Below are 21,375 nucleotides of genomic sequence, written 5' to 3' on the forward strand. Positions count from 1 at the left end.
GGGGGCCGTTAAAGTATCCTCCGCAACAACCATATTGTCGAACAAAATAAGTCATTTAAAATGTCAATCATACCTTCGGATAACTCCAGCTCCAGCTCAGCCAACCTGGCCCGCACTTCCAATGGAAGGGGCAGCGCATCGCGGTCCGCCATTGTCCGTTTAAGGGGGTAAAAATCACTCTCGTCCTATTTCTTCGACTCTTTCAGCGCTGCTGGGGTTTCTCCGCGTCGCAGCGGTGCATAAGGAGGGCTGGGGGAGACGCGTGTCCAAAAACAAACTGTTCTGTGAACGATAGTGCTCGGAGATTTGCTGTCCCTCTCAACGAAGCCCCGCCATATCTGAAGGGCTCCGCCGTTAGAGTCAGCAGTGTAAGATGTGGACTGTCAGTGCGGTGAAGCTCGCGGAGCGGTGTGTGTGTGCGTCTCTCCCTCTCTTTCTCTCTGTCACTCTCTCATGACGCAAGGCGAGAGTGATTTTAACAGCCGCAAGGGGGCGACAGAACACCTCTGTTTATGTTTCCATACTGAGAATACCTGCTCAGGTTACATTTATAATTTTATATAATATATACATTTATATTATTATTATAAACAAACAAACAGACAGACACGAAATGACGAAATAAAATATGTTCAATATTAAAAGTGCCGGTAAAGACGTTTATAATGTTACAAAAGATTTATATTTCAAATAAATGCTGTTCTTTTTAACTTTCTTTTAATCAAAGAATACTGAACAAAAAGTATCAAGCACTACAACCGTTTTCGACATTGATAATAATAAGAAATGTTTCTTTGAGCAGCAAATCAGCATATTAGAATGATGGATCATGTGACTCTGAAGACTGGAGTAATGATGCTGAAAACTCAGCTTTGCATCACAGGGAATTACTTTTTTAAATATATTTAAATACAAAACGGCTTGTAATAATAATAATATTTCACAATATTGCTGTTTTTACTGTATTTTTTAATTCAAGAAATGCAGCCTTGTTGAGCATAATACATAAAACCCCAGACTTTTCAACAGTATGTAGGCTATATACTATCACATTGAAAATCTGGGATTTATTTTATCTACATCATGGAATAAAGTTAAGAAACGTTATGATGTGAAACGAAAGAACAAATATTTGAGAAATCTGCACTATTTTTAGGTCACCAATCAAATTAATTTGACATCGGTTATATGTTCTTGCTTTATACAATCTTGGAGTTAAAGCAGCTTGAGTGCTGTTGTTCAATTAAGCAAAAAGAAATTCATGCACATTTTCAGTGTAACATTTCACACACACAAATATAGATATTGCAGCTATTGTTATCAGAATTTTTGACTGATAATTCTGTTGGTTGCATTAATACTTCAGATGGTATTGTAACTGTACACTGAAATAAAAGACCAGGAGAGTGCTTTGTGTGGTGGAAAGCTTAACGCTTATCCTATGCCACCTTGTGGTCATAATTGTGAGCAAACATTGAGAATGAAAAATTACTAAAAAGGATAATTCACCCAAAAATGCTGTCATCATTTTTTGAAGAATGTCGGTAACCAAAAAGTTGATGGACCCCATTGACTTCCATAGTATGAAAAATGTCAATGATGCCCATCATCTTTTGTGTTCAGAAGAAATAAATTCATGCAGGTTTGGAAAAACTTCAGAAATGTCATTTTTGGGTGAACTATCCTTTAAGTAAAGTAAAACAAAACAGGACTACTTGATAGACACGATTTCTCATTAACATTTATTTATTATTTTTTTTCCCATACAGTTTCTCATAACCAATTTTAGGGTACCTTTTTAACATTTTCCAATTATTTACATCTGTACAGAGAAAGCACACATACAAGTATATGTGTATGTATACATGTACTACAGTTTAGACTACAAGCATTTACACAGAGGAGAACAAAACAAAAATCCCATCTCAATCCCAAAAGTATTGTGCTACACAAATGTAGTGAGGAAGGCTTCAGACACCTCTACCACATCATCCTTTTTTCTACACTTTGGGAATTGAAAAAGAAAATAAACAAACAAACAAAACAAAAAAAAATCCTCCATACTGTCATCTAAAAAGTTAAGGCAGAGACATTTTTTTTTTTTCAAGTTTAAATAAAATTCAAGTTTTCAAACACTGTTAATTTATATGTGATGTTTCTTTTTAGTTTGTTTCTTTTTTGAACATCTGAATGGTTTATGTAATGAAACCATTACTTCAACCATGGTACGCTTCATTTATTGATGGAAAAATGATCAGTTGCATTCAAAGAGTCAGAAAAATCAACAGAAACTTTTTTTTGATTAACCGAGAAAAAAAATATACTCACAGGGAAGATACAAGAATATATAAACAACAGACGCCATGACAAACACCTCAAAGCATTCTGCACGTGCTCCACGTTGCAGGAAGACATCAAAACAAAATAAACTGTCTGTCTCTCAAGACGGTTTCAAACTCGAATGAGAACCAATGAACTGAACAATGAACAGCATGAACGAGAGTGACACTGAAACGCAAAGTCTGCATAAAGGAGAACCTCCACAAAACAACGCTGGTCCATGTGTGCTGAAGGCTCAGATCTTTTTCTCTTGATGTATACGTCACTATATAAATGTACACGATCCCACTCATATAGTCGTGGTGATATGAAAGCGAATCGGTGAGGGTCAAACGACAGACGTTGGTGCGTTGGTGACTTTCCCTCCGTTAATATAGATAAAAGCACCAAAGAAACCATGTGACGAACCATAGCACCACACCAGGATAACAAACGAAGCTAAGAAGCAAATTATATATCCATCTATCATTTAAATCACAGCAGACTAGGCACATGAACACTTCACCCTCGCAACCTGAGGACTTTGCAGTGTGAAGATCTTCCAGAATCGAATGAAGAGGCATCAGAGTGGATTCTTCCCAAACAATTGGCGAATAGGAAAATAAGGAAAAGAAATTATTCAGCAAACCAATGTGTGCCATTAAAAGGTTAAAAAGAAAAGAAAAAAGTAAAAGAAAGCATGCACACAAGAACAGGTATACATACACCTGCTACAATATCACATCAGTACAATTTGATAGAGGATTAGCATGTAAAAAAATAATTCAGAGCTCCAAAATAAACGTCACTCCAGTGCTGGAACATCCAAACATAAAAACAGAACACAAAACAGATTTACACAAAAGTCTCACTCATGCAGTTGTAATGGCTGGCACGGCCGAGATTCGCGTACGGAATCGCACCAGTACCAAGACACTCAAGGTTAGCAAAATTATATACATATCAGTTTTAAAAAAAAAAAAAAGAAAGAAAAAACAAACAAAAAAAATAAGTGTTTCAGGATCAGCACTATTCAAAATCAGTATTTCCTCCCAACAGCACTATTTGAAGTTTTAACCCCAAAATAAAGTTGAGCTCTGACAAAACATTTTTAAATAGTTAATCTCCAACTGGTGCTGGTTCATTAATCCCATTTTCCTTGGAAAACAACTAAAGATCTTGTAATTGAAAAACAAAAACGACAGAAAGGACAACAAAAATATTCAGAGAACCCTTATGCACAAGTGCTTTTGTCTGTAGGCCCTGATTCCAGTGACAAGCTGTCTGTGTGTGCACTCACAGAGACCGTGAGATAAGAGGGACTTTTTTTTTTCTTCTTTCTTTCTTTCTGAGCAGCCCTGACAAAGTTTTTGTTCCCTTTCGGTCCTGGAAGCAAAGCGGAGGCTCTCAGGATTGGTGGAAGGAAGCTGTCGTGTCGCCGCTCCCTCGTTCCCCAGCGCTCTGATGAGATTTCACTGTCTCTCTGGGACAAGCCGTCACCGTGGATTTGGCAGGTGCGGGTGCTGATTCTCTGCATCTGCGTTCTGCCGAGTCAGGAGTCTTGATGTCTTCGACGGTGGAGCTGGGAGGCCGGGGATCCGCTGACGGCTGCTGTGTTGGTGCCTCCCTTATCCTCTGACAGATCTCTGCGTAGCTCGGCTTCCGGGGCTCCTGGTCAAACGCAATATATGAATGAAATTAATCAATTTAGCCAATCAATCTTGCATAGTTGAAAAAAATGTTGTTCTTTGTAACATATATATTAAAGAGACGGTGCTTCAAACCATCTGTGTACATTAAGTGCATGTTGAACAAGATCTTTTATCAAATGATTTTTCTTACACTCACTAAATCTGCATTTATCATCAAAATATAGTAAAAACAGTATATTGTGAAAAATTATTATGATTTAAATTATGTTTTTATTGTAATATATTTTTAAATGGAATTTATTCCTGTGAAGGCAAAGCTGAATTTTCAGCATCATTACTCCAGTCTTCAGTGTCACATGATCCTTCAGAAATCTTTCTAATATGCTGATGTGCTGCTCAAGAAACATTTCTTCTTATCAATGTTGAAAATAGTTGTGCGGTTTAATATTTTAAATCTGGAATCTGTGACACTTTTTTCCAGGAGACTTTGATGAATAGAACAGTATTTATTTAAAATAGAAATTTTTCATGACATTATGAATTTCTTGACACCAGACCCTTCTCAGTTGTAACTGAGAGTGGGTCTGGTTCATTCACACCCCATTTCCAAATGCCTCTGGGCGCAATTGGATAGACCTAAAACCAATCAGAGCGATCGGCATCGTGTAAAGCCCGCCTCAATGTTTGTGATTGGTGCCTCGATTTGGAAAAACTGGAAATGGGCTTGAATGGGCTCTTGGCCAGACGGACTTGCAGAGCAAATCTCAAATTTGCCGGAAGTTCGTCAGGGTTTTCCCAGGCTAGTTAAAGACTGGACTAAATCACAAAGTGCTGAAGGAACTGATGCAATAGAGCACAACAGTTCCATATGATACATGCTTCTGTAGAAGCCACAAGTCTCACAAGTTCAATAGTGTAAAAATAGTGTAACTGCTGAATTCCCGATAAAGAACGACACTAACCACCAATCAGAGAGTTTGTTTTACCATAGAAACTGAAATCATGGCATAATAGCTTGACCACCTACTCCCATGAACCGTTTGAGCCATTGAGTTGCTCTACCTACATATATAATTAAACATACCTGAATATGTTAATATAAAAATAAAATAAAACGTTTAATATACACAAGTCTTTTGCTGTACTTTTGATTCAATCAATTACTAACACTTACTGTTATTGGATTGCTCAGCAGTGCGGATTTAGCAGCTTGTGTATCTGAGCATTTCTCTGCAGGTGTCTGCGTCTCTTTAGGTTTTTCTACAGTTGTCAGGCTGTAAAAAACCAACAAAAAAAAGTCCATATATTAAAATTAGCCATTTTCTACAGTTTACATTTTTCCCCCTCCAGAAGCACACTTGTATTAGTCAATGTTATTTGCAGCAAATCAATTTAATTTTATGTGATTATTTTACCAACTAAACCCGTTTTGCTACTATACCTTTAACACTTTATATAAATGATCAGTATGATTAGAGTTATGATTAACTCATTCTAACATAACTACTCACAGTAGTAACAGCACCTCTGAAAAAAATAGCTGAATACTGATTAAAGGATTAGTTCACCCCAAAATGAAAATTTCCTTATAATTTACTCACCCCAATGCCATCCAAGATATCCATGTCTTTCTTTCCTCAGTGGGAGAGAAATTAAGGTTTTTGAGGAAAACATTTCTGGATTTTTCCTCTAACAATGGACTTCATTGGTTACCATCGTTTTTAAGTCCAAATCAATGCAGTTTCAAAAGTCTTTGTAGTGTTTAAACGGATAATAGTTTAAACTTCAATAGTTCGGATTGAGCTGATCAACAAACGGACAGGGAACTACGTCATCACGTTGAAAGGTCACGCCGGCGGCCGGCAGAAGTACCGCCCCACTGTTTACAATGCGACCGTACGTAGGAGGATAGTTCAAATAGTATTGTTTGCTATTATATATATATATATAGTAATAGTATTCAGTGAATATGAATATGAATAGTATATGAATAACATTCTGATGAATATGAATAGTAGTTCAAATAGTATTGCCAGCGCCGGCGTGACCTTTCAACGTGATGACGTAGTTCCCTGTCCGTTTGTTGATCAGCTCAATCCGAACTATTGAAGGTAAAAAGTCTATAAATTATGAAAAAAAAAAAAAAACTTGAAAATGACCTATCGTAGATAACAACCTCTTCTTCAGCTGTGATCGCGTACAGCCCGTTTAAACACTTCAAAGACTTTTGAAACTGAATTGATTTGGACTTAAAAACGATGGCAACCAATGATGTCCATTGTTAGAGGAAAAATCCAGAAATGTTTTCCTCAAAAAACATAATTTCTCTCCCACTGAGGAAAGAAAGACATGGATATTTTGGATGGCATTGGGGTGAGTAAATTATTAGGAAATTTTCATTTTGGGGTGAACTAATCCTTTAAAGGGATACTCCACTTTTTTTGGAAATAGGCTCATTTTACAACTCCCCCAGAGTTAAACAGTTGAGTTTTACCGTTTTCGAATCCATTCAGCCGAACTCCGGGTCTGTCGGTACCACTTTTAGCATAGCTTCGCATAGATCATTGAATCGGACAAGACCATTAGCATCTCTCTCAAAAAAAATGACCAAAGAGTTTCGATATTTTTTTATTTAAAACTTGACTCTTCTGTAGTTACATCTACCAAAGTGGTACCGACAGACCCGGAGTTCGGCTGAATGGATTCGAAAACGGTAAAACTCTACTGTTTAACTCTGGGGGAGTTGTAAAATGAGCCTATTTCCAAAAAAAGTGGAGTATCCCTTTAAGTGTTGAAAAGTAAAATAGGTGTTTATCTCAAGGAAATCTTTAATGTGCTGCAAGCAATTTATTTTGAAACGCCACACATGAATATATCCCCACATTCTGACAGAATCCTGAGAAATCGCACCCGTCACTGTGACAGCTGTAAACTTGCTTTAGAAGAAGAAAAGCAATAAGGAGGCCTTGCTCCTGGCTTTTAAGCCAATCAGAAATACTGTAATATGCACATATGTCTGTGAATCATTTTGAGTCTTCTGAAAGTACAGTTTAAGAGACAGTGTGGTTAAAATAAGCAAAATAGCTGAACATCAGTTACCATCTGAAATCATTTGCAACATCTTTAAGTGAAAACTGATGTCACATTTATTGATCAGTTATTCATAAATATCCATTGAACCCACTTTGAAAGGGCTGGAGAGGGCGAGTGTTGATGGTCCACTGGGGTCTGAGCAGCAGGAGCAGGAGCCGGAGCAGGAGCCGGAGCGGGAGCAGGAGCGGTAGAAGCCTGCACGGATTCTTTGGAGGTCCCTGAGATCACACGGCTGGTGACCACATCCTTATTTAGAGGCTGTGGAGAGACAAAGGGGCCTCTGTGAAACTCCTAAGGCAAGGACAGCATGAACAAACATAACAGCTGGACAGCAGGAACTCTCTTTCACACACACACACACGCTCTAAAGCACTCAAAACACCCAAGGACTTGTGGTTATGATTGACAGCCAGGTCTGCTGTTAACATGGCATTCCATGCTTAGTGCAAGTTAATGTTTAAAAACCCAGAGCATCTGTTAATTTCTCTAGAATTCGAATAATCAAAGCTTTGAGATTTATTATAATTTAAGCCTTTTCTTCTTCCTTATTTGAATTTCAAAATATTAAGAGAGTTTAAAGCTGCAGCACAAACACAGAAGACACACATTAAGGACAGAATGAAAGTCAACCTTGTCTTTAATCGCTCCAGTGACGACATCAGACAGCCGGTTGTCAAGGCTGTTTTCAGTTTTTACTTCAGGCTTTAGATTTCCTGCAGCTCCAGGCAGAGGAGGGAAGCTGGACAGGCCCAGCTCAAAGCTAGGGGACGGGGTGCGCTCCTGAACAGGAGGGGGCGACTGTGTTGCTGCTCTCTGTTAAACACACACAAGAAGAAAAAGAGATGAAACATACAACAAACTGAGCCTGTAAACAAGAGGCATGTTGCATGAAGCCAGTTTCAGTTGCTAACCAAGTTAAGTCTGAGCAAACTCTGAAGGCTCATGAAGGTGGATTGGTTTTTAGCAGGGTTTATTGTCATGGTAAATTGCACTACATGGCTAACCTGAGGTGCATTTCACAAAAGCCAGCACAACAGGATTACTGGATTTTGAATCTGTACGAATACCCAGGCAACCTTTTTGTTTTTTTACATGGATGTGATTACGTGGATGCCTTTCATATCGCTCTGGGGTCTCTTTTACTGAATTTGTTTTGTTTTTACTGAAATTTTCATTCAAATCAATATTTCATGTCCATTTATTTGTTTACTTGGCTGTGTAATAAGTAAAATAATGTACATTCAGCCCCTCAGGGTCGACTGTATATTACACTTCCCTTGAAGAATATAAAGTTTTCTATCATAACAAAAGCAAAGCTAAACACAAAACACTTGTGTATGCAGTGGTAGCTGAAACAAAGCAAATGACATACTGGAAACTTGTTGTCATCTCTCCTTTTCCTGTATCCATAGCCGCCCCTTCTTCAAAAGAAACAAACAATCAAGACTGAGCAATATGGAAATAATTGCCACAATTTCTTATGGAAGAAGCTCTACCCCCCCATCTTGGATATTGTATTACCACAATATTTATGAAATTAATAAACAGCTGGTACAGATCGTACAGCATTACCTTCCACGGCCCGCGTTCAGAGAGTAATCAGCACCGTTTACTTCCATCCGTCCACTTCCCACCTGGTCCCGGCGTGGATAGCCTGGACCACTCGGTAGACGAGGTCGGCTACCCAAGTGATGAGCCTGTGGAGGCCGCGTCCCATTGGGGACTCTCTCCGAAGGGAAAGTAGTGAAAGCAGCAGGGTTTTCTAGCAGAGTGGTTCCACGGTCTGTTGTGAGTCGAATGTGTGTTTTGTTATGGTTCCTGTTCAGATGAAAAGATAGTTATACACAGCTTTGTCTCAGTTGAAGCTCTTCAAAAGACCAAACGTCACTACACTGACATAAATCTGTTATATTATGGGCTATATACTACCATTCAAAAGTTTGGTGTCAGTAACTTTTTTTTTTTTTTTTTAAGAAATCTCTAATGCTCACCAAGCCTGCATTTATTTAATCAAAAATAGAGTAAAAGTATTGTGTACAGTATTGTGAAATATTATTAGAATTTCAAATAACTCTTTTCTATTTTAATAGTTTAAAATGCAATTTATTCCTGAGATGGCAAAGCTAAACTTTTAGCAACCATTACTCCAAACTTCAGTGACATGATCCTTCAGAAATCATTATAATATGCCGATTTAGTGCTTACGAAACATTTCTTATTATAAATCAGTTGTGCTGCTTAATATTTTTGTGAAAACAGATCAATCTTGTGTCACATAAAAGTCTTTACAGTCACTTTTGATCAATGTATGTGTCCTTGCCGAATAAATTAATTTTATTATTAAGCATATATATATTTTTTAAATACCTACTGGGAGCAAACTTTTGAATGGTAGACTAAATAAATGTATAACAGATTTTTTCACCCAAACACTGTACCTGCTTCGAGGTGTATATTGTCTGACAGTTAGTGGAGATGTTGCTGTTTTAAATGTCGGAGAACCAGCAAAGCCGTTAATAAATGCAGGGCTGGGAAACGGAGTAACCTGTTGATAGACAAAACCTGATTAAGTACCTCTAGTACTCCATTCAGATATTTCTCAGAGCCAAACAGATCATATGACACTTACCAGAGTCGGGTCCAGGTAGCTCTGGGTAGCTGACCAGCCCTGAGGAGTCACCAGTCTGTAAAGGGGAAACTGTTGCTGTGCTCCATACACAGGGGGGATGTAGTAAGGCGTGTAGCGTTGTTGGACATTTGAGGACACATCCACAGGCCGATACCCATTCTTTGGCACAAAGGTATTGACGGCAATGGCCTTGGCCTTTATTCTAGCCTAGGATAAAACATCAATGGACAAAAATGTTTTTTTTTTTTTTTTAACTGCAAGTTTATAAACTTGTCTTACAGCACAAAATAGCCTTCAGTGACGTCACATATGCAGTAGTGTACTCTACCTTTATTGGCTTCCCTTGAAAAGTTTTCACCTCTTCTCTGAGATACTGGTATGCCTGAAAAAGTGATGCATGCCAATGTTTAGCAATAGGAAGCAAGTTTATTAAAAATCCTGAGGCTGTAATCTGAAATGATCGAATCACAGGGAATAAAAAACATTTACCAGCTGAGCATCCGCCTCAGATTCAAACGTGATAAACCAGTTGTCATTGTAGGCAAACTCACAATTGATGAATTTGGGCAAGTTATCGCTCTTAAAGAGCGCTTCAACTTCCTGCACAAATGAAAGCCAAATGTCATATAGATTAAAAATAAGGTCAGAGCATTAAAGATGTTATTGAACAAGAGATGGCATGATGTGTACCTCCACAGGAGTGGCCTCAGGAACCTCTCTGAGAATTACGATACAGCGGTTCTGATTGGGTCGCACTTTCTCTCCACATTTGTCCAGTTGGACGAGAGGCAGCGCTGGTGAATCAAAAATGCATCATTAATGTCAGAACCAACTGCTGCGTGTAACCAACCCCATTTTGAGAGCCTAAAATAAAAAGCCATAAAAGCCACTGCGACCCATACAAGTGACATGGTGATGAGTTTAAACTCACTTTTTAAGATGTCAGCAATGAGATCAACATCAGTGGTGAGTTTCTTGATTTGATCAAGGTTTGCCAAAGTCACTATTGGCACATACTGGTCACTGTCCATTTGTGAGATGAGGTACATGTCGTTGGCTAGATTCTCCCTGGAAGTGGACAAGAGTTTGGTTACCATCAGTCCTACACTGATTCAACATCTTCAAGCTTTGAAGAACGATTACTACCTTTGAAAAGTCAAAGGGTTGGCAAGTTTTTTTAAATTAACACTTTTATTCAAGGACACATTTGTTCAAAAGTGACAGTACGGACATTTTACAAAAGATTTATTGTGCAAATATATGCTGTTCTTTTGAACTTTGTTCATCAAATAATTCTGAAAACAATGTATCAAAGTTTCCACAATTTTTTTTTTAGCACAACTATTTTCAACAGATAAGAAATATTTCTTGAGCAGCAAATCAGAATGATTTCTGAAGGATCATGTGACACTGAAGACTGGAGTAACGATGCTAAAAAAATCAGCTTTGCAATCACAGGAATAAATCACATTTTAAAATGTATGAAAGCAGGAAACAATCATTTAAAACTGTAATGACATTTCACAAATTACTGTTTTTACTGTATTTTTAATCAAATAAATGCAGCCTTGAGACACTCCTTCCAAAAACAAATCTAACTGAACAGTAGTGCACATCCTAGTCCACATTGACGTAACTGAGGTTACTGTAAGCATAGATTACATTTGCATAAGTAAAGTTTGTAACATCTGAGAGAAATATTAACACTTGAAGTCTAAAAACTCATTGGTCTCATTCACTAACCGGATCTGCATACAAACAAATCCTGATTCATCAATAACTTTTGATGAATTTGATTTGATTCTAAATTTTCAAAAAAAAAAAAATAGGAACAACTGAAACCACACGTACGCAAAAATCACATACTTTAAGTAGACCTGTAAACTTAAGATGAAGTTTCATACATATATTTCATCTTAAATAAATTTCAAACACATACTGTATATATACAGTAAGAGAATAAGAAAAAGTATGTGCTTTACAGTTTCTGCATAAAGACACAGATTCGTGTTATGTACAACTGGCTAATCAGAGGTCTGTAATCTGGATCTGTATTAAAGTTGTTTTTTGTGTTTGAACTTCTTTTGAGGATTGCAAACTTGGCATTGCTCGAGTATCTTGCTGCGCCAGCGTGTCTTTAGAGAGCGTCATGTTTGCTGAGAGTGACGAAAGGGTGTGCGGAAAGCCCTTATTTGGACATGGTTTGTGCATGTTTTATGCAAATGACTAATCTTGTGCATGCGGTCACTCATTTAGGATACTCGGTTCTTAATTTAAGGTACCTTGTCGGGACTATGTTGTTTCAAAGGCTTCATAGGTTTTGGGGGGTAAAAAAAAAAAAAAGCCTTGAACTACAGGCCAGTACACCTGACAGGACCAGAGGTCCAGCTTAAATGGGATCAGTTGTGAAGCTGCAAGTAATTACCTAGAGAGGCAGAACTCCAGTGTTGCCTTCAGTTGTTCCCGAAGGTCGTCAATCTGTCTGGAGGAGTCTGAATCGTTCACCCCTGCACAAAAGACTAAATAAAATGATCAATTATTTAAGAATGTTATAGTTGAAATTAATTCTTAATGATTGTGATAGTAAAAATGCATAACTGTAAACAACTGAAATAGGAGTAGGTTGAAAACAGTGAACAAAAGACCAAAAGGATATTACCTTTCATATTGGTGTTCTGGTTTGACACAATGCCCTTCTCACTGGCTGAGCTTCCCATGTACACTGATTCTGGCTGCGCTGCAAAGGGCAGTTCTACAGAGGTAGATACCTGCTGTTCCTCATTCCAGTTCCCTTTGTCTTCACTGTTGTTATAACCTAGCATGGACAAAACAAACACATCAAAACCTCTTCAGACTGATAAGGTCAGTATACTAAATTAACAACTGAAGGGAAATCATTTTTGGAGGTTTACCTCCCGAGATGCAGTTTGATGGGTCATCGGCCGCATCTACCCACGACTGCTGAGAATCTGGGCAGGTTGTAGCAGAGGCCTCTGGTTTAGGCATATAATTTGCCCATGCCTTCGCATTGGGATTGAGGTCTGAGATCTTGGAGGATTCCTGTAAAAAAAAAAAAAAAAAAGTAAAATAAATAAATAAATAAAATAATAATATTGGGTTATCAATTGTACTAAGGGCTGAATCAATGTCTTTACAATAAAATTCACCAAATAATGGTTACAAAAACATTGGCCGCTTAAGCCACACTTTAATATGAATTTTACTGCATTACATAAAATATAAAAATCAAGAAGCATCTGAAAAAAAAGTTGCATCTTTTTTAGAACACAAACATTTTCTAAAAGTTTTTGCAATGTATATATATATAAAAAACAAAGTAAATAAGATGCATGTTTAAAAGATCAAATAAAATTTTAAATACTGCACTGACATTCATACATTTTTTAAATGTGGCTAAGTGTCCAAATAATTTTAGGGGCCACTGTATAACCAAGCCAAACAAGCTGGTTAGAGAGTACTCACAAGTTCACTATAAGCATTCTGCCAGTCCCATACACAAGATCCTTCAGTCGCTAACAGGTTATAAGGGTAGGGTGCTATAAAACCCATAGAGGTCTGGAAATCCACTGGGCCAAAACCAAGGTTAGATTCTGTATCCTGTTGAGCATTTTGCATTGTAAGGCTTGCCTCAGATACAGCGTGATCCCATGCTGACACCAACGCACATGCCTCTATTTGGTTATCAGAAAACAGGACATGTGGTTCTTTAGCCCACGCCGGAAGGCAGTGACTAGAGTCCACCTCATCGCTCAACTCTGACTTCCCAAGAAGGTCTGACACCATATTCAGCATGCCTTGCTCTCCCTCCATTTCATCCGAGCAGCCTGAGCCCTGAGGGTTTTCCACCTGCACAGGAACTGTGAATAGATCTTTATTGAGAAAATGTATCTCGTAAGATGGCGTGGTGGCGTAAATGTCAACCTGATCAGGCTCTACTGGTAACGGAATTGCTGCATTTACATAAGTGGCTTTATCACTCATATCATCAACAATGACTTTCAAATCAGACTGATCAAAGTCAAGAACTCCAAGACTGCTTGCTATAAGTTGGGAAACATGAGGCATGGTAGTTGTCACGCTCTCAATGGACACATAATTGCCGCCATGGCCTTGTATGGCACATGACTGTCCCTCTCCAGTTTCAAGTGATAGTCTTGCAGTACTCATGAGAGGAATGCTGCAGTCAACAACAGCTCCTCCTATTTCCCCCATATCTTGAAGGTCTCCCTGCTTCTGAGTAGATGTAACTGAAGATCTTTGAGTGTCATTGGCTGGCTGTTCTGAAGAAGAGTCCAGGTACAGGCAAGCACTTTCCTTCGTGCAGTTTATTGACAATGAAGTGCAATCAAAAGCCTCCAATACTTCTGATTTGCATGGCAGCTCAGACAGTGTATGTACATCACTGCTAGCAAAACAAACAGAGTTCAAACAGTCATTGTTGGTATTCCTATTATTAAGGCAATTAAGCAGCTCTAAAGTTGGTACGAGTCCCTGCGTTTCAAGTTCTGACATTTTGTTTTTGCCATCATCTGCACACAAACAAATCTCACCCAGTACCTTTTGTTCATCCTCATCGCATCCGCATTCACTGGCAATATGAGTCTTGTCACCATGTTGTAAACAAGTCTCTCCCATTTCACCGTCCATGACTTGCTCTCGTGCTACTGCAGGTAATTTGCTTCCCAATCCCACTTCTATTACATAACTCACTTCATCGCTTTCTGGATGTCCTTTATTACGGATATCATTGTTTGATGTTTTTACAAACCAGGTGGCATTGCTCTGGGAGAGATCTTCCTCAAGAGCACAATCAGAACCAGGTCCAGGCAGAGTGTTTGTGTTAACTTCAACAACAGAAGAACTCGAAGAACGTACACGGAGATAATCAGCTTCTTCACATTTACGAGCGACTTCCAGCAACTGCTCAAAGTTCAAAAGAGCATTCATAGGAAGCGGACACGGAGTCGTGTCACATGGTTCAGCATCTGTAAAATTTGCATTTGGTTCTACATTCTGTTCCCTGTTTGGAATGTCACAAGATTCTGACACAATCTTCATCTGGTCAGTGGGAAAAACACCACAAGTGTAGACGTGCGAGCTCAAAGTCATGTCCAAGTTGACCTCTTCAGCATTACAAGCAAGATCTACACAAATACTTTCTGCATGAGATGGACTGCTCAAACACTGATGCACACCAGCAACCTTGAACATGTCAGATTCATTTGTGTGCCCTTCAATTTGCAATATACTGCACTGGCAAGGATTCGGAATGTCCTCCTGAATTGCTATTTGTCTTGGTTCAACTTCAACTCTATGACAGGAAGGTGATTTTGACAGGTCTTTATCAGAAGCCAGTGGGGTTTCAGAGCAAAACTTTAAATTTTCAATGTCTTCAGAGGAATCTTTACAGGGAAATCCTTGGTTCTCTGTCTCATCTAACTTTTCTGAAGCAGTGCTGAAAGCTGAGACAGCTTGGGGCGTTTCTTTGTGAACTTTCTCAGGAGTTTTCTTGGAAGCACATTGATCTGATTCCTCAATAACGACTTTAAAATTTGGAAATCTATCTGCTGTGTTGCTAAGAGAAGAAATGGAGTAATCAACTTTGTCTGGCTCAATCAGTTTCTTCTCTTTTAAGTCCATGGATTCTCTATAATCACCATTCCTGTAATGATTTTCCAGTTCCACTTCATCCAGAGGAGCATTTAGATTTTGCTGAGGTGGTCTCAACATTGATTCATCAAAAACTGTGTTGTGCATGTTGTGTTCAGAACCACTCTCCAGATCTGTGGCCTTGTAACCAGAGGTAACATCAAGATCATGGTTGTTAAGTAGGTCAGCAGGATCCCCCTGTGGCAATGCGGTATCTGTACTTAACGTCAACACTGACTTCTGTTCATTTTGCACCAACAGATCTGGGGAGAGTTGATCAATGCCTTCCTCTAAAGCAGTATATGGAGAATGTGTATTCACTGTATCTTTAAATGATGTGGAAATGTAATTTTCAGATAAAGGCTTTTCGTTTTCTTGGGCAGGAAATGGATCTGGGAGTGTTGCGTGTTCGTCATTTGAAAGTGCTACATTTACAGGTAGACTTTTAGTACACCCTAGAGTCTTCTCTGTGGGATCTTTTTCTGTTTGCTGTGCTGCTGTAATTTCATGTGAAGGCCCTGAACCCGATATTTTGTGGTCCTTCGGGAGTGATGAATTATCAAACAAAGCCTTTTCAGAGACAGCTGGTGCGCTTGCGTACATGACTGCGTCAGATTCAGTCAAGGATTGGTGCCCACACTCGCTCCCGAGATCCTCTAAATCAATCAAGCAGATGCTGTAGAAACTCTGTTCTTTTTTAAAGGCACGGTCAGTGATCAACAGTCCAGAATTTCTCTCTTCTGAGTCATCCAGATTATTCAAGCTCCCGGAGCATTTATTGAAAGGATGAATGGCATGCTTTGGAGTGGACGCAGGTTTTGACTGTACATGCAACTGTGTCTTAATCTGTTCCTCTTTTGCAATAACGGAGACACCAGAGTGTTGATCCTTTGAAGTGCATAACGGACTGATGCCCAGGGTATTTCGTCTGAGGGTGGTGTTCTTGCTCTTGCCAACTCCAGTTATATCTGTGGAACAAGACTGTTGACTATCACAAAACCATTTTGCTCTCATTATGGCATTTTCAGCTATTCTCTGTTTCACAAAATCCAAAGTTTCAGTGTCCTTAATTTGGCAATTGTCTTTACTGTCTCTTCCCATTTCACTGGCATTTCCTTTTTGGACCGTAGCCTTGTGAATATGTGGATCGCCGACAGGTGTGTCCCAAAATGCCATCCCTTCCTGTACGCTGCTACGGCCTTCTTTAATGAGGTTGAGACCTGCTGACAAGTTTGTGGAGGAAGCATTACAACTGGTATCTAAAGCAGCGTTCACGTTCCCATTTTGAGAAGGCTTATCGTCGGCCAGATCTGCGACAGACCAAGCACAGTCTCTGACATCTTTCGATGTGGAGCCCTCAGGAATGGCCGCCTGAAGAAGACTTGTTCTCTCGCTGACCAGGTTAGGATTCAATTCTTTGCTGAAACAACACCCCATATTTTAATTTAAGAAAGGACGTCTTTGCAAACCGGTGAACAGAAACTTGTGTAGCTCCTCTCACAAGCTCCTCAGTGAGAAAAAGAGAGACAGAGGGTGCACGCTATGGCTGCTTACCCCCACCCCAAACCCAAAATAGCACATTTAAAATTATACAGCTGACTCACATGGGCCCATCACTCAAACGCAAAATCTCCAATGATTGGTGCTTCAATGGACGCTGTACTTACATTATATGAATGGGATCAGCAACTTGGCAAGGTCCCAAAACACAAGGGTGGTTTACACAAATGCCTGTTAAACCCTTTCACAACACCCTAAGCTGGGCGGGATGTCTCTGCTGTTTCGTTATAGTATGTTTTTTAAATCCCATTTCACAATTACTTAACACACTTCAAAAGACCAACCGACAATAGTAGATTATACTTTACCAAAAGTGGAATCTCTTTCTCCTTTGCTTCCTGTGACTGCTGCACCTGTGGCTCCACGATAGTTTTTCCTTCCTGGTCTGAAGTCATGAGCTGTCCAGGTTCTAGCTCCGAACGCAGAGCTCTCCAGATCACCAGGGAACTGTGGATGACGAAACAAAGAACATAAATCAATTACAAATCATTTACAAAATCAATTCAATTGGCAATGTATGCAAAGCAACTTACAAAAGGGGAGCATCACAAGCAATTTGTTATAAGAATCAACAATGTTCACAGTGCAATATTCATTGATGATTATTCAATACATTACAATAAAACCAAGAAAGAAAGTGGACACTGCTATAGCTAACCAATTACACTTTATATTTATTTATAATTATTCCTGTACCATTCAAAAGTTTGGGGTAGTAAGATTTAGTTTTTTCTAAATAAATTATATTTAGAAAGGATGCATTAAATTGATCAAAAGTGACAGTAAATGTGTTATATTAATATTACAAAAGATTTATATTTCAAATCATTGCAGTTGGTTTGAATGTAGTACTATTCAATGCATGCTGAAAAAAAGAATAACAGTTTCCACAAAAATATTAAGCAGCACATCATCACATTAATAATATGAAATATTTATTGTATTCTTGAGCACTAAATCAGCATATTAGAATGACTTCTGAAGGATCATGTGACACTGAAGATTGGAGTAATGATGCTGAAAATTCAGCGGTCATCACAGGAATAAATTACATTTGAAAATATATTAAAATAGAAAATAAGTTATTTTCAATTGTAATATTTCACAAGTTTTGACTATTTAAAAAAAAAAAAAAAAAAAAAAAGCCTTGATGAACATAAGAGAATTCTTACAGAATTTTACCAACCCCAAACTTCTGAACAGTAGAGTATATTAAGAGTTCAGATGCAAAAGCCTCTAAGTGCCATCTGAAATTCAAATTTTCTTCTAGAATGATCATTTTTATCAAGCTCGTATATTTAAATTCAGTAATTTCACTTAAATGGCAATGAAAATGACCTATTTATTGTCATTTAAGTGAAATTACTGAACTTAAATATACAAGCTTGATAAAAATGATCATTCAAGAAGAAAATTTCAGATGGCACTTAGAGGCTTTTGCATCTGAACTCTTCATATGTTATTTAAAAAACAAAAACATAAAACCACTCCACATACATCAAAAACAAAACCTTAGGTTTTCTACTTCTAGTTTTGACAAAATATACAAAGGCTGCTTGAAATAAAACCTTCTGAGGGCTTTTTTTTCTAATCAATCTGTACAGTAGAGCTGACTGGTCAATATAACTACTGTGGAAAGCATCTCTGAATTAGCCAACATCATCAAAACCTACTTAATATGCTGAAAAGGGAATGCTACTTAAAACTGTTTGAAATACAAGATCTCTCAAATTGATTACTGGCACGATTGCATTCATGAGAAATTAAAAAATACATTCAAATATTTGCACAATAATATAGGCCTAAACAGCAAATATATGGGTAAAAAGCATGTATTGTAATGAAAGCAACTCTTTAACATATTATATAGGCATAAACAAAATGCAAAAATGCATTAATCTCCAAACTAAGACAATATGCTTTACCAAAAATATTTAATGCACTTAAAATCTGAATTGAGGATGCATGCATGCATGATAAACTGTAGCATTTGCTTGATCGTACTAAAATAAAAACATACATTTTTGATCTGTCAAACTCAAAAACTGACTCAAGACAGTCCTTTCAAACGACACATGGGGAATGTTTACATTATGATAGTACCTAAACATAAGCGCAATGCAATACCATCTAAAACGACAATAACACATTTTGTGGTACAAAACGACATGTAACGTTAATAACCACATGAAACTAAATGATGATGATAAAAATGGCTAAAAATATACTGAAGATGTCAAATCAACTCAATCCATATGTCAAAGTACATTAATGCTGCAGGCCAAAGCCATAAACACAACAGACAGCTGCTAGCTGATTCAGTCGAACTCTTCTTAACTATAAAGTTAACTGCGCACGAACATATTAAGAACTTTTAAATTATTTTTAAAAATCCTACCAAACAGAAAACGTTGTATATCCGTCAAAGAGCTCATTCAAATAGAAAAACAATAAGTGTGTGAGTTAGCCTACATGCTAAAGACTGGCAGATAGTGAGAAGTAATGCAGCTAGCCCGAACAGTTAGCGCAAGTTGCTAACTTCAAAAGGTGAATAAACACTCCAGCTATTTACATATGGACCAGATTACTTTATGAAACTATACGTGGATTAAATAAGCGCAATAATCGTTCGTATGAGTTTCTACTCACCTGTATCTGCTCTCCGCGCACGGGAGACTGTTTGCGGGCCCGAGCGTCTGACTTCCACGGACAAAACTTAGAAAAACAAATCCACGAATCCGTGCAGGAAACTTTTAAACCACCACAACGCGTTCAACAGCCTCCAAATACCACCAGCTCCTCGGTATCAGGCCTGATAGTGAACTTTAAAGGTCTGTTTGGTGATGTTTAAGTGACTGGCTAACGTTTGTTGTCGAGATGTTAACAACACGAGAGTGAAGGTGTGTTATTATTCAAAACGGCTTGAGTCACAGTGCGAGAAATGCGACTAAGTATAACTGTACGTGCTAGTTAAACTAGGATATGATAAAGAACGGAGCCGCACGCCTCTTCCCTCCCCGTGTATTTGTGTCCGGAGTTGAGCTTCACTCTCTCGGCCAAACCGCACCGCGAACTCCCGCCCAGAGCCGCTTTATCGACTAGCCCGCCCACTCTCCACTGCGGCCCTTTCAGTAACTCAACGGCTGCGTGTTTCTACATGCGTTTGGCTGCAGTTCAATGAGCGCTGTCGATAGAGGGAGGCATAACGCAACGAACTGTCTGGAGTCCATAGGGATTGTGGATCAAATTAAAACCTTAGTTTTAGCTTTTTGGCAGTTATGGTGTTGCATGACCGTATGCTTTACTTAAATTTAAAGCTATGTAAATCACTAGTTCCCATCTGGTTGAATGCATTTTGTATTATAAACAAGCTAACAACAAATGCATGCATGTTGCTTTGGCTTCATTTTACTCGTTGTGGTCAAGTTGTGTTTTATTTTATTTTATTTACCTTTTTTTCCCCTTTTGTCAATGATTACAATAGCCCATTTTGGGCCACGACCTCTGATCTATATTTTAATACCCACCAGTTGAAAAACACTGATGTAAAAAAACGATTTGAGGCATTATATGTGTAAATGTGTTTACATTTATTAGATGATGTTGGTGCTTTTGTAAAGATGGCAGACTTGTAGCACTACATCTGCTTCTCTGAAAAGGAATGTAACCAATCAGGATCTCCACTGAGCAGCACGTGACTCATGTGTGTCTGAGTGGACGGTCTGCCCTGTATTGAAAGATTCTGTGCTTTCGTTTCATCTGAAAGATTTTTCGGTTGGTTGAGAGAGACTACGGATACTGACGTTGACCAAAAAGGATTTCTGATCTCTTAAAGCTGGTGTTGTTCTCAAACCTTATTATCTTATGTTTTTATTAAGTATATGTATTAAGTATTTATTAAAAATGACATCTGTTTTTACAACCTAAGCACCATCCCAGATATGTTTGACAGATTGTAATAGTGAGAGATGTGAGATGTGAACCAGAGTCAGAAATTAACCAGGAAAAAAACGCCACTGAAAGTGCCAAAAATGCATTTATAAAGTATATATCGTTTTCATATTGCATAATTTTTTATTCTAGGCTTATCTATGTTTAGTATGGGTTTAGCGGATATACAGACACCATAATAGCCATCATATACAGAACCTGTATGTGCAGTTTGAGGGTCAAATGTTGTTTAATGCTTAGCTAATGTGGGGTTGTTCATTTAAATAAATAGATTCAATCAAAGTATTTGACATAAATAGAAGAAAATCATGTTTTTCTGTGCCCTTAATAAGGTCTAAAAAAATACTCAAGTGGAAATGATTGCCTTTACACTGGTCTTAAAATGGAAATGGTTACCATTTTAATTTGCATATGTAACCATATAAAGTCGATTTTAAAGCAAATTTGTTTATGATCTTAAACATTCGACAAGAAAAATAATTTTTAAAAGTGTTATTACTA

The 21,375-nt window shown here is 38.1% G+C and overlaps 2 protein-coding genes across 12 annotated transcripts in view; both read right to left on the reverse strand.

The window, feature by feature from the left end:
* The window catches only part of dip2ca (disco-interacting protein 2 homolog Ca), a 101,411-nt gene extending 100,966 nt beyond the window's left edge, over positions 1-445 (reverse strand). For 6 of the 8 annotated variants that reach the window (XM_084398343.1, XM_084398341.1, XM_084398342.1 and 3 more), the window contains exon 1: positions 74-388. In XM_084398343.1, coding sequence (XP_084254469.1) covers positions 74-152 — 79 coding nt within the window. In that variant the 5' untranslated portion in view covers positions 153-388. Of the gene's footprint in view, positions 1-73 lie in introns of all 8 variants that reach the window. The other 2 variants (XM_084398340.1, XM_084398339.1) reach the window with 1 other exon arrangement.
* Positions 446-1,720: 1,275 nt separating this feature from the next.
* larp4b (La ribonucleoprotein 4B) lies at positions 1,721-20,050 on the reverse strand. Of its 4 annotated transcripts, none has more exons than XM_084399624.1 (17): positions 19,573-20,048; positions 17,232-17,370; positions 12,606-12,753; positions 12,353-12,508; positions 12,119-12,212; positions 10,625-10,761; positions 10,384-10,487; positions 10,183-10,293; positions 10,022-10,075; positions 9,694-9,900; positions 9,503-9,609; positions 8,637-8,882; positions 8,437-8,485; positions 7,695-7,877; positions 7,156-7,322; positions 5,146-5,245; positions 1,721-3,990 (listed from the first exon to the last, which is right to left on the reverse strand). In XM_084399624.1, exons 2-17 carry the CDS (start codon positions 17,316-17,318, stop codon positions 3,727-3,729), a joined length of 2,214 nt encoding a protein of 737 aa, XP_084255750.1. In that variant the 5' UTR covers positions 17,319-17,370; positions 19,573-20,048; the 3' UTR covers positions 1,721-3,726. The 4 variants fall into 4 exon arrangements, with proteins under 4 accessions (XP_084255750.1, XP_084255752.1, XP_084255753.1 ...); XM_084399626.1 differs by having other exon boundaries at positions 12,119-12,200; positions 19,573-19,999; XM_084399627.1 differs by having other exon boundaries at positions 1,727-3,990; positions 8,437-8,482; positions 12,119-12,200; positions 19,573-20,050.
* Positions 20,051-21,375: the final 1,325 nt, after the last annotated feature.

Source organism: Rutilus rutilus (assembly GCF_951802725.1).
Source record: "Rutilus rutilus genome assembly, chromosome: 24".
In the NCBI taxonomy this organism is placed as follows: Eukaryota; Metazoa; Chordata; class Actinopteri; order Cypriniformes; family Leuciscidae; genus Rutilus; species Rutilus rutilus.